The sequence below is a fragment of the Salvia splendens genome, chromosome 14, assembly GCF_004379255.2.
Source record: "Salvia splendens isolate huo1 chromosome 14, SspV2, whole genome shotgun sequence".
Taxonomy (NCBI): Eukaryota; Viridiplantae; Streptophyta; class Magnoliopsida; order Lamiales; family Lamiaceae; genus Salvia; species Salvia splendens.
Window position 1 is genome coordinate 21,139,665 of NC_056045.1, and position 13,699 is coordinate 21,153,363.

The 13,699-nt window shown below is 35.6% G+C and overlaps 2 protein-coding genes across 3 annotated transcripts; one reads left to right on the plus strand and one right to left on the minus strand.

The window, feature by feature from the left end:
- Positions 1–237: 237 nt before the first annotated feature.
- LOC121764330 (putative disease resistance protein At1g50180) lies at positions 238–1,089 on the minus strand. Its single transcript, XM_042160368.1, has one exon. It carries the CDS (start codon positions 1,087–1,089, stop codon positions 238–240), a length of 852 nt encoding a protein of 283 aa, XP_042016302.1.
- Positions 1,090–5,247: 4,158 nt separating this feature from the next.
- On the plus strand, positions 5,248–13,342 carry LOC121765186 (N-terminal acetyltransferase B complex auxiliary subunit NAA25-like). 2 transcript variants are annotated; one of them, XM_042161239.1, is made up of 19 exons: positions 5,248–5,563; positions 5,672–5,831; positions 5,904–6,022; positions 6,098–6,172; positions 6,532–6,625; positions 6,737–6,855; positions 7,134–7,204; positions 8,062–8,197; positions 8,275–8,447; positions 8,824–9,026; positions 9,403–9,533; positions 9,836–9,912; positions 10,321–10,395; positions 10,598–10,790; positions 10,912–11,031; positions 11,096–11,234; positions 11,373–11,413; positions 11,625–11,888; positions 12,243–13,342. In XM_042161239.1, the coding sequence occupies exons 1-19, from the start codon at positions 5,417–5,419 to the stop codon at positions 12,927–12,929; spliced, it is 3,024 nt and encodes a 1,007-aa protein (XP_042017173.1). In that variant the 5' UTR covers positions 5,248–5,416; the 3' UTR covers positions 12,930–13,342. The 2 variants fall into 2 exon arrangements, with proteins under 2 accessions (XP_042017173.1, XP_042017174.1); XM_042161240.1 differs by lacking the exons at positions 5,248–5,563; positions 5,672–5,831 and having other exon boundaries at positions 6,102–6,172.
- The last annotated feature ends 357 nt before the right edge of the window (positions 13,343–13,699 follow it).

Consider the following 13,699-nt stretch of genomic DNA (forward strand, 5'->3'; position numbering starts at 1 on the left):
CTTTCTACTACTTCATTCCAGTATGCTGGATCTCTATTTTGCTCGGATTTTGATAGAATATCAGCAACAGTGAGTATCAAGAGAGGGAGACCTTCGCAGAGCTTGGCAATTTTGGTGGCAGATTTGTGAAGTTAAGGAGGGCAAAACTCATCCCCGAACACCTTCTCACATAGTAGATCCATACTCTCTTCTTCGTTGAAAAACCGCACCTCATTGCATTCACCAAAGGGAATAACGTTAATCCATTTTTTTATGTCGACAAGTAACCAAGACTTGAACACAACCACTTTCTACACAGGGTATGGAACGATTCAAGCAATCGAATATCTCTCTCTCCCAAACATCATCCAGCACAATGAGACAATTCTTGCCACGCAGCCTTCTTTCATCTCCCTGCGTAAGTTGAGCTAGAACGCCTCGTGAAATTTGACTGGTCGGTTGAGGTACTCTGCCTACGGTGACCCAAGCACGCCGCTTATATATGAGCTGAATTTTTGGATCTTGATAAATTTTCTTAGCAAGAGTGGTCTTTCCAACGCCTGCTGCTCCATAAAGTCCATACACATGCTTCCAACCGGGATAGTCTAGGAAACGCAATAGATCTCTTTTGACTTCTTCGAACTGGTCTGATAATCCAATCGTCTTTGAGTTGGTTCCATGAAAACCAAAGAATGAGGAAATAGGTTCGTCTTGAGGCATATTATCTACTTCATAAATGTACTCCTCTTTCATATCATTGAGCTTCTGGAACAATGAATTTGCATCGTTTTCCAGACTCTGAAGATCAATGGAGACAATCTCAGGAAGAGTATCATATTGTGAAGGAATCTGTCGAGTGAGAAGGGATTCCAAAGAGTCTTCAAATCTCCAAATTGCATCTTTGATTATTCCATCCAAAGCATTCACCTTCTTCCTGCTCCTGCTTGGACTTGTCTCGTCCAATATTTCAAGAACTTTAGTCAATGGCTGCAACTCCTCGTAGACGCCTTGTATGATTTGTAGAGAGCCACCAACAAGCCTAAAATGAGAACAACAGATAATATTGTTAATTGTATTTCTAAGAGAAAGAACAACACCATAAGCCGTCATTTTTCTGATATCAAAGAGAGATCTGAATTTCAGGAGAGAGCTTCAATTTTGCATATGAAACCCTATAGATATATAAGGAATGGAGAAAAAGGATGGATATTTGGTGGTGGAAAACAATGACATGACTTTTTTCTGACCAAATTGACTGGATACAGTATGATGTGAAAAGTTGAAAACATACTACATAATTGTGGAAAAATACTACTTTGATTTCAAGAGAGGTTAAGATAGCCATTACCAACCAACTCACTCTTTTCCCTCCGCCCCCACCACCACCAACTCTCAGGTCAGAGGTACCAACTCCTCTCGGCCATTCCATTGATATGATGAATAAATTTTGGTATTTTTCGGGTAAGCGAAATTTATATATTTATATTGTCTACTCCCGCTTTGTTATTAGTTCGTTTTATTCTCTATAGCGCTCTACGTTAAGCCCATATCTATTGGTCCCAAATTTAACCTTTAGCTATTAGGCCTTTAATTATCATAAGCTGAAGTAACTAACTTTTAATAGGGCAAAATCCAGCTAAAACCATCAACTGACTTTTAATTGGGGTGGACCACAAATATTATGTGGACAAAACTGTTAGGGAGTTTAAACAAAACGTGAACAAACTGGATGTCCTGAAAGGCGTGAATTACTTTTAGATCAAATCAATTTGGCGGTTCTACCAATATTTGATCGGATACAATTCAGGTTTCGAAGATATTCGTATGTAGATTCTGTGAGATTTCTTTGAACCCAGAAATTGATCATAAGAAGAGGCTGAAAACGAAGAGTCGCGTCTCTTCGTTTCATAACTGTTTTTAACAGTTTTTGGCGGGAATAGGAAATTGCAAAATAGTTCTTCAACTTAAAAAAATTACGTTTCCGGATGAATTTTCTGTGCAACAACTTTAATGGAAATAAAAAATTTCCCCAGCCAGGGGCGCTGCCCCCGAACCCCCGTCAAATCATAAGGAATTAAAATAAGTGTACACTTCGCACTTCCAACTTATTTGATGTCTCATTATGATCACGTTGATCAATCAAGTTAATCCAATTACACTAAAATATCCAACATTCTTCCACTTATTAGTTATCCTATTCGTTAAGTATGCATTGTTTTCGACCAATGTTGAAGAGATTTTGATAGTCGTTTAGTTTATTCTTGTTGTAGTGAATAAGATTAAATTTTTGATTTTGTGTAATTTGATAGTTTAACAACGTTGGATAGTTTATGATAGTAAATATGTGATTACAGTGGGTTGAGTTGGGTTGATTTTGTATAATTTATTTACAAGTGTGGTTTTAATTTTCTTGTTTGCAATGTGTTGAATTGTGTTTTGTTGCATATTGTTTGAGTTACTCTTGTTGAAAATATATTGAATTTGGTGTTTTAGCAAAGGTGTTGATTTATCTTGAAATTGGGTTCAAGTGGTGTGTAAAGTAAGTGAAATTGATTTATATATGTAAATTTTTTAATTTATGTTGCTTATGTTGTGTAGGTGAATTATGCAAAGGTCATCTAACTCTCGAGAATCAACTCTATGTAATCCTAAAGACCCTTTTATATTGGTAAGCGGCCTTGCAATTGACATGGTTAATAGGTACTGGAGAATAAGTTTTTGCTAAAACCATCATCATTGTCGAGACTGGACCATGATTCCTTAGTCGTAGGTCACTTGATTAAGCAATGATGAACTCGATGTTGTTGCTCCTGCTTTGTTGTGACCGGGAAACAATCTGATGCAACCATAGATGGTGCACACCATATTTCAACTTTGTTGAAGGACTTGCGTCGACCACGAACAAGGGTCATGACATGCCAGTCTGTCACCTCTACGATGCGATAGCCGCTCATTTGAAGCTTTACAATGGAAGATGAATCAAGAAAGAAGTAGAGACACAAATGTTCTTTTAATTTAAGATTAATATTTTTTTTCTTTTTGATGAGTAAGATTAATAATTTTAGACGAGCTAGACTTAGTGTTATAATTTAGTTTAAATTATTGTATTCCTAATCCTTTTATTAGAGGAATGATGATTATAATTAGTTATTATTATCAGTTTTACTTATAAATAGAATTCCTATATTTTTAATTGAATTTTATACTAGTATCATGAGTGTTTAAAAGAATAAAAAAGATGTGCCAAAATATTCTACGGTCATATATGATTCAAGTGGTGTGTTATATTGCTAACTACAACCTAATGATAGACATTGAATCATTAAATCAAGGTACAAAATCATTCAGTCACGATTATCAATACAATGTACAAAAAATGTCAATTATGGGTATTAATGTCAATTAACCTAAAGTTAGTTATAACTAACTTTGAAAAATTATCTCAAAACTTTAAATGATTATAACTATCTCAAATTAAATTATTTTTTACACAACATATATCAAATTAAAGGTAATTTTATTAGGATTCTAACAAGATCACTCTTGCATATGTTCCAATGCCAAAATTTGAAAAAAATTCTTCAATTTTCGTATTTTTCAAAATTCAGTTAAATATCAATATAGCATACATATTATGTCAATATAAAGCTTGTACAATGTCAATACGAAATTGTGTTGACATTGTCATGTCTTCGTGTTAATATAATTAACACACGACATTGACATTGAGTTCCTAAACCTAAATTTGATAGTTGTTATTATCTTTTTAATATTAAAAAAATGAAAAAAACGAAATTACACATGACAAATTATAGACCACTAGATTGCTAAAATCCTAGAGTCTCAAATTAGTTGTAGTTAGCAATTAAAAGATGAGTTAGTTGTTGATCATATCTCTATGATTCAATTATAAATATAGGAACTCTAAATTCGTGCATTTTAAGCATAGCTTATTATCTACTCCATAATTCTAGCATTTAAATTCACTAGTAATTAAAGTCACATGTATAATAAAATACTCTTATAAGCAAACGCCTTTTTAAGTATTTTACAATTTAATAGAATAAAAGAATTGAATAAAACATCAAAAGTTGGCATAAATGTTGCGTTTAGTTTATAAATTTGTGCGTTTTAAGCACCGCACGACCTGCTGTGATATTAACCGGGATCCTCCCCAGATTTTGGGGGTGAATACTGCACAGGGAAGAGAAATTATAGGGAATGGAAATAAATGGTAAATAAATAAAAGCTCATGGCTTTGAGAAGCTTTTGTATAGTCTTTTATTTTTTACTTTTTTTATTCTCAGTGATTAAATAAGTTTCCATTCACATTTACATTAATTAAGTAATTTCTCATATCTATTTAAAAATTTAAAAAATATAAATTCACTATTATTTCTAATTTTAAAAATCACTTCATGATCTGAAGAAAATAAAATGGAACGTGCGTAGCATAGGTGTGATACTAGTATATTAATTATAGGCCCAACTGAATTTCATAAATAAAACTCATTTTATTATCTTTTTCTTCTTCACTATTTCTGAGCAGCAATTTCTCAGCAAAAAAAATGGGCATTGGGCGCTAGCGCATAGAGCAACCATGGGTGGAGGATTTCAGCAACGCCCAAGCTCCATTGGAGCGGTGGCTTGGGCCATGGTCCGTCCGTCCTTGCCCTTGGGTGACACCTAGTCGGATGGAACCATGCACTGATGCAAGCAAAACCATCCGACCGAGTGGGCGACATATGAGTTAGGAAGACTTACTTCGGTCGAGTGACCTTATGGCCGTATTTAGGACCCAAAAAAGTGCCCAAAAATGTAAAAGTCTCTCTTAATCTTCTTGGAAAAAAGACAAAATAAGAACTTAATTTGCAGTTATTTTACGTAGTATAATGCTCTACTCGTCCCATAAAAATAGCTATTTTTATTTTTGGTATTTTCTTTTTTCTCTAATAAGATGACCATGTTTCTGATAACAATACTGCAATTACTATTTTCTTCTGTCTCTCACAGGTCTTACTTTACTAATTCTGCATAAAAAACCGTGTCGTCGTCTTAGATATCTATATTTTTGTGGGACTATAAAAAAATAACCCAATATATCTTTTGTTTGAATGTGTTTTTTCCGAAATAATTTTTGAGCCGATCAAGTTGCACAAAAAGGAAAAAAAATCCAAGTGTTAACGAAGATCTATAATTAATTAAAATGATCATAATCAAGTAAAATTAATAGATTAATATAGAGAAAATGGCTACTTTATGAAGCCCACAATGATGGAAAACTGGTGCGACACACTCTTGTTTCGTTAGCTAGGTTTTACGTCACAAATCCCGTTTCAGCCGTTGAGCTCCGTTTCCTATTCATACACACTCTTCTCTCTCACAAGAGGGGGAAGAGAAGCTCAATTCCACAGCTTCTCACACACATTTTTCACCAATGGCGTCCAAATTCGGGTTAGCGGGCGGCATACCGGAGCGTCGGGTCCGACCCATTTGGGATGCCGTTGACTCTCGCCAGTTCAAGAACGCACTCAAGCTCTCCACCGCACTTCTCTCCAAATACCCCAGCTCCCCTTACGCGCTAGTGAGTGCAAATTTCGTGTTTCAAGATTTTTTTTTATTACTATTAGCTAAGTGGATGAGTTGATTTTTGTTTGTTTGTTTGCTTGAATCGTTGTTCGCGATTGCGCAGGCGCTTAAAGCTTTGATTTTGGAGAGGATGGGGAAGAACGAGGAGGCGTTAGGTGTTTGCTTAAATGCCAAAGAGATTTTGTGCACGAATGATTCTAATGTGTTTGTGGATGATCTCACTCTGAGTACTCTGCAGATTGTTTTCCAGAGGCTGGATCACTGTTAGTGCTCTTACTTGTTCAATTCTTTAGTTAATTAGTGTTCGTATTGAAATATTTGATTGGGATGGGCAGTGGATATGGCGACCAGCTGTTATGAACATGCTTGCACCAAGTGCCCGAACAATCTTGAGCTGATGATGGGCCTTTTTAACTGTTATGTTCGAGAATATTCGTTTGTGAAACAGCAGCAGGTTGGTGTAGTGACGTCTCTTCATTGTTTGGTATTCTCATATTGTGCTGTGATTAATGTATGTGCCTTGTTGTAGATAGCTATTAAGATGTACAAGATTGCTGGCGAAGAACGGTTCTTGCTTTGGGCGGTATGCAGCATTCAGTTGCAGGTTCGTCTATTTTATCTGTGATAGGTTTTCTCACTGGTTAATAATGGCATGGTCGACCCAAAAATTTAAGCTTCAAAGAATCTATGTTTGTTTAAAAGTTGTAATCTTTTACATGGTTCGGAATAGTGGCTAGTAGTTTTACACCCAAACATATATTCTGCACACAGAGCTCTGCAAGTTATAAATGACACATAAGCTGCTTAATTTTTTAAGTTATCATGCCTCATAATGTGACGACTGTTTAAATTTAGTCTATTATAGGTTCCTTAGTAGTCAGTGCAGATGGCATTACATTGGCCAGGATGGTTTCAATATTTTATTGATAATTATTGAATTTTGTTATTTGAATGTAAAAAAAGGTTTGTTGTGGCAATGGAGGAGAGAAGCTTTTTCAGTTAGCTGAAGGTTTACTCAAGAAACATATAGCTTCTCATGGCTTACATGAACCTGAAGGTTTCTCATCTCTTCCTTAGTCCTTATGTTTTGGTGATTTGAAGGAATGGGTTTTATTATTTTGTAAGATTGTAAACTTTTTAGCAACTGAAAGAACTATGTCGTGTGCAGCCCTCAGTGTTTATATATCTCTCCTGGAGGAACAGAATAAGTATAATGATGCATTGGAGATTCTTTCTGGGAATTTGGGATCTCTTATGATGATTGAAGTGGACAAACTGCGGCTGAAGGTATATTACAGAATATTCTCCTCCAGTTTGACGTGTATATAAAGTTTTTCCTTTTTCATTTATATATCATGGCTTTGGAATCTTTGATATTAACTATTGTCCATGTTGATCTTGAGTTGAGATCGACTCACAGTAGTTAAAATCTCACAGAAGAGTTTTGAGCAATACGTCTTTGTGTTTGCATATTTTATTATTCTATGAATTGTTGATTCCATGGTGTCCTGTTAGTTCCTGTTTGTCTTTATTTAAGTTTGTTCATGTAACTTTTAAGTTGACAGGGAAGGCTTCTTGCTAGGGAAGGAGACTTTGCTGCTGCTGCTGATGTGTTTCAGAGTGTTTTAGAACTATGGTATTCTACTAAACATCGATGCACTGAGTTTCTACTTAAATTCTATTTTTGATGTTTATTAGTAGTATTAGCACAGTCATTTCTATTCGGTTATTTATGTTTGAGTATTCTCCCAATTAATACATGCAGCTGAGCTAGCTTTAGCTTTTTTTCAGAAAAACTAATCAGCTTATATATTTACTAACTTCGGACTTATAAGGTGATAAAATTAAACCATTACCCAAGAAAACTCTACATTCTTTGGCTGTTGTCCTTACAAGGCTTTTCGTGAGATTCCGGAGTCTCCCATCTATCAAATCTCATGACAACCAATTTTTTATCACCACTATGAATTGTGTTAACATACTTGTTGAACCCTTGCCTTTTTAATTTTGGAAGTGAAACAACATTCAGAAGACTAGTAGTTTCAATTGACTATAATCAAACTCAATGACTAGTATCTAACATTAGCTAACTGCTGAAGATTTTTACTTTTCCATCGTTTTAACTTACTTTTCCACAATCTTCACTGATGCACTCTAAACATATCCCAGCTTAGAGGTGTGATCAATTGCTAACTCTTCTTAAATTGCTAACTTGCTAACTCATCAACGCAGTGTATTAAAAATGTCAATACGACGACATTAATATGTCAACACAATTTCAATTGACATACTTGTGTCTTTGGGTTGATGTCAATATTGAAATCTCAACACAAAGGCATAAGTATGTCATTTAAATTTGTGTTGACATATTAATGTTGTCGTGTTGACGCTTTTAATATATTGCATTGATCAGTTAGCAATTTAAGAAAAGTTAGCAATGGATCGCACCCCTCCCCACTTAATATTCACATATTTTTTGTTCTGAACTTTTAGTCCTGATGACTGGGAATGTTTCCTACAATACATTGGATCTCTGCTGGAAGATGATAGTATCTTGGTCAAAGATAATGGTCCTGTTCACACAACAAAATCTATCGAGTGCAAGAATCTTCATATGTCCGGGGAAGTTGTAAGCTCCTGAAAACTCACTTAAAGAACTTAAGGCTATGCTTCTACAACGTTTGACTCATTTACTTCTCTATGCAGTTTGATTCACGCATGTCAAGAGCCGTGAACTTCATACAAAAATTAATGGAGGCCAGTAGTAATTCTGAAAGAGGTCCATACTTGGCAATTCTTGAAATTGAAAGACGAAAGCTTTTGGTTCATAAAGGTGATGCTGACAAATTGCTTCAGGGTCTGATGCAATATTTTATCCGGTATGTTTCAACATGTTGCACTGAAGTTATTACTGATCCAATACATTGTAATCTCCTTCGACAGCAATCCATCCCCCTTTCTTCTTAGAACTCTTTCTTCTCACTCTCATGCTTCACAGCCTTCACTTTCTTTATGATATTTTACTTCAGTCTTTGTGTAAAAGTTGATCTATGATTCTATTCATACACTTATGATGAGTTCAACTTACAACATGTTCTAATTTTCACCCGGGGCGAATATGAGCAATTGCAAAGGGCTCTAGTTATCTAAATCTTTTAATAATGTACTAGTTGAAGTGTATATGAGATGGTTTTTTGACATTTACATACTTATTTTAATTGACTGTACAATTGAATACATTATTCTCCGGGACAGGTTTGGTCACTTGGCGTGTTTCGCTTCAGACGTTGAAGAATTTCTTCAAGTACTTGATAGCAATAAGAAGAGCGAGTTTTTGAGAAACCTAGTGAAGGAGAATGAAGCGACCACAATCGTTCCAGCTAAAGCTCTTGGGCAGTCCATAACCGTATTCAAAGTCCAGAACTTAATTGGAAATTTAATATCTCTACCAGTGGATGGTATGCCTGATGCCATTTCATTTAATAAATTTATCTGGCCAGCAGTTTCTTTTATACTTTACTAATTTCCTTTCAATCACAGCGGGCCTTCTTTTTTTGCGTTTCACTGAGTTGTTGAGAAAGCAACTTTTTGCTCCTTTACCTTGTTAAAGCATTTCCAGACGATGCTTACTCATGGATTATATGCTCCATTAAACTATAGAAGCTTTTCTCCCAACCTCTCTCTCCTTTTCTTTTCCTCCCTTAAATACTAGTATATGTTTCCACTGCCATTCTTTTATCACACATCCTCTGAATTCTGATGTTGCAAGCATAGACATATTGTTCTGTCGTTTTGCTTTTTGAGGTAACCACAAATCATTTATTCATCTGACAGAGCTCGAGAATATGGCTGTACAAATGACACAAATGTTCTATAACAATCTTCCACTGTCAAAAGACTTGGATGCACAAGAGAGCATGTACGGTGAAGAGCTTTTACCAATGGCATGTAATATTTTGGTTCAGGTACTAAATTATGTTTACTGAAAAATTGTATTTTTCGCTTTGTTTATGTGAGTTTTCAGGAATTTCTGCTGCATCAGTGGTAGAGAAGACTACCCTGAAAGTATAGTACTATATATATTTTGTATTGAACTTTGATAGAGTTAGCTGAAGATTGATGAACCTAAAAGATCTAGTTTCATTTTGCTCCTTTTGCTCATCTACTCCTCTCTCCAGATTTTGTTTTTAGTTTTCTATATTTGTTGCTTGGTAAAAGATCAAAACTTATGTCAATCTGCTTGTAATATTTTCACATGGTGGCTAAGCTTTACTGGCGGACAAGGGATCTTGGCTATTTGGTGGAGGCTATTATGGTTCTGGAGTTTGGATTAGCTATCCGAAGGTTTGAAAGTTAATTTTGCTGATTTTTTTATCTTGTTACATAATTCTACCTTACCCTAAGTGTTGGCAAACATAAAACTATAATTGGATATTAATCATGGTTGTGGAAGCATTACTAGAAGTGAAATTTATTTCCCATTTGGTAAAGAAGAAAGTTTGGGTGCCTATTAACAGGCTTAGAGATATGCGCTTACAGATGTTTATATTATTAATTTGACATGTCCATAGGAGAAAGGAAAATTGTACTTCCTCTTCCTCTAAACATATGATGGATGAATGGTTTTAGTCAATTGAAACCATGTTTTTTAATAGAATAAACTTATATTTGTTTCGATAATTAATAAACTATACTGTGCATATTATAACCATGTATGAATCTAACTTTAACTGCCCTGGTTTTTTTTTGCAGATATGTCTTCCAGTACAAAATTTTATTGGTTCATCTTTATTCGTATTGGAATTCCCTTCCATTAGCTTATGAACGGTAATTGGAAGATGCTGCATCAACACATTTCATCTCTCCTTGCCCCCTCTCTCTGTCACACACACACACACACACACACACAGAGAAACCCACATCCATACTAAAGCATCAAGCCTACTATACTTCTTGGTTGTTGGGCTTGAGGTCCATTTCAGAATATTTCTCCTAACCCTGACTTGAGTTCTTTTCCATATCTCTGTAGATATAAATCCTTGGATACGAAGAATATTTTGCTGGAGACAGTATCTCACCACATATTACCACAGATGTTGGCATCTCCACTGTGGCCAGATCTGAATATTCTGTTGAGCGATTATTTAAGATTCATGGACGATCACTTCCGAGAATCAGCAGATCTCACCTTCCTTGCTTATCGCCACAGGAATTACTCAAAAGTAAGATGACAGCTCTTGATTGTATTTGTATATTATTATACTCAAATTAGAATCTCAGTGGCATGTCACGTTTCTCTATAACACGAAGTGCTTAATGTTCCTATTGTTTTCATGGTCTTAGGCAATTGAGTTTGTCCAATTCAAGGAAAGATTGCAACGTTCCAGTCAGTACTTAATGGCGAAGATTGAATTGCCAATTTTACAGATAAAACAGAAATCAAATAATATTGATGAAGAGGAGGTAACTATGTTATGCCTTTTCAATTCTTGTTCACAAGATTATTTAAGTAAATTTTATCTTTCAGTCCACCTTGGAGAGCTTGGGATATGGAACTCACTTTATTGACCTCTCAAATGAGATCGGAAGCAAATCATTGACCATTAACGAAGACTTCAATTTACGGCCTTGGTGGACGCCAACTTATGATAAAAATTATCTCTTAGGTTAGTGTGTTCTGCACCAGCTGCTTCATTTATAAATATCTGTTAATGACAGTGATCATTCAATTGCTTTACATATATGATAATTTTATAATAATTCATTCTTAACTGGCGAAATTCTTTCTCTAATGGTGTTTGCAGGACCCTTTGGAGGACCATCATATTGTCCTAGAGAAAACATGGTAATGATGTTAAGCTGTTAATTAGTATCTATTCTCTGATGCTTTAACTTTCAGTATGTTAGTTCTTACGGTTAAAGTCGCAAATGGATATCCAATTTCAATGGCTCAAAAAGTTTATAGTAAAAGATATTTTTCTGTTACTTTGTTAATGAAAGAATATGGAGTTATTATCAAAACTACAGTAGTTGATTATGTTTCATGGCTGTTGCAGCAAAATCTGATCAAGCAAACAGAAGTGGATGCAGTTAAAAAAATTGAAAAGAGATCCCTTCTTCCACGAATGATATATCTATCCATATATTCCGCTTCAGCGTCAGTAAAGGAAAACATTGAAGCCAATGGTTCGACAGTTGACCCAAAGCTTCCATTGGAGCTGAAAATATTACTTGAACGCTACGCAAAGATCGTGGAATTTCCATTCCGAGAAGCTGTAGAACTTGTCTTTGGGGTATCAAGCGGCCAGAAGTCCCTAGAGGTGTGTTCTTTTTCGTCTAAAGCTTATGATTTATTTGTTTTTTGTCTAAAATTTACCATTTATTGTGGCTAAGCAATCCTGCATAATGTGTACTCATCACAGACCGTGTTAGTAGATGAGGGCTATAGATGTATTGCATATGTGTCACCTATTTTTTGGCTATCATTTTATTCTGAGGATAAAGAATGCCAGCATGGCTTGAATAGTGATTTATCTGCGTGTATTTGCTGTGAATTTTAGTGCTTTACCTTTTCAAACATGATTGAATGTTTGATTCGTGTTGCAAGATAGGATTTTTGACCCCTTAACGATTCGTATCCCCTGAAAAATAATGATTCGTATCTCCTTATGCAGGTACCCAGTATGGATATTATTGACTGGACTAATTTCGTTGTCTTTTTGAATGCTTGGAATCTAAACTCTCATGAGATTGGCCAAGGCGATTCTGGCCGTAGCACTTGGAAGCTAGCAAACACTTTTCTACGGAAATATGTCGAGGAGATGATCAAATCTGCAGGGCCCATAGTTTCGTCTCCAGGAAACGACCTTTCTTTTCTGGTGCAGCTCGTAATCGAACCCCTAGCTTGGCATGCTCTAATCCTCCAGTCCTGTGTCCGCTCATTGCATCCTTCGGCAAAGAAGAAAAAGAAAGGTGGATCTGTTGAGCAATCAAACTCCCAGCTGTTGAATGAGATTCAGACCTCTATCCAGTCTCTCCGTGATACGATAGAGCTTGTCACAAAATGGTTGAAAGATCAGCTCCAGAAACCCCACGACGCGAAATTCGAAACCATGTATTCCTTGGTTCAGAGAGACGACACGTGTGATGGGCCAGGGAAGGTCTTCAAGATACTCAGATCTCCCGCGTCAGCGATGAAGGATGCCGAGGTTGGCGATAGGATTCTCGAGGCGCTGCATTCTTGGGACCCTGCTGACGCCGTGAGGAAGATTGTGGCCGGGCAGGATGGCCTGCTGCTGGAGTTCCTCAAAATCTGCGAATCGAGGATCAAATCGTTGCAGGCTCTGAGGATTCAGTTGTAGCTCAAAACTTCAAAGGCAAGAGTGAGTTGAAGAATCATTTTAAGGTAATGACTTCCTTATGTTCTGTTTGATTTGGGGATTATCTGCATGCAACAACCATTTTCTTATTTTATAAAAATAATTTGTTGCAATTTTTGTAGTTTGGGTCATTTTGCTTTTAGATTTATTTCCATTCATTTTTTTATAGAAAATGTATGGAAAAAATTACAAGAAACTTGTTTGTTGAGATTAATTTACATTTTTACTAGTTTGTAACGTCGAATTCACTATGTTGTATATTAGAGTCGATAAAATTTTCTTTTAATTTTTTGTTTCATTCTATTAATGACATTAGTGTTTTGTAACAGAGGATCTGATCTGACTTGATGAAGTGTTAAAAACCAGAGTTAAAAGAAGTTGGAAATTTTCTTAAATGTATTTATTTTGGTTGGTTGGTTGGTTGGTTGGTTGGTTGCCTATATCATTGACAATAAGCGTGTTTGCAGCTTCAACGATTTCGTTGATAAAGCGTCGTTGGTAAACAAACTAACTGACCTCAATTGTCTTTTTTTTTTACTTATTTTATTAATTCCAAATTAGTGCCTTGATTGAAGCTGGTTTCATAATTAACCACTCTGATGGTAAGGTGTTCATTTTTTTTGGTATGAAACCCTATGTAGAGTCAAAGACTAATTATGCTATTAATAATAGGGGAAATCGATGTTTTTTTCGTTAGTGGTAGATGTGCTCGTTTCTTTTCATCTTTGACAAGGGAAAGCTGTTAAAAGTGG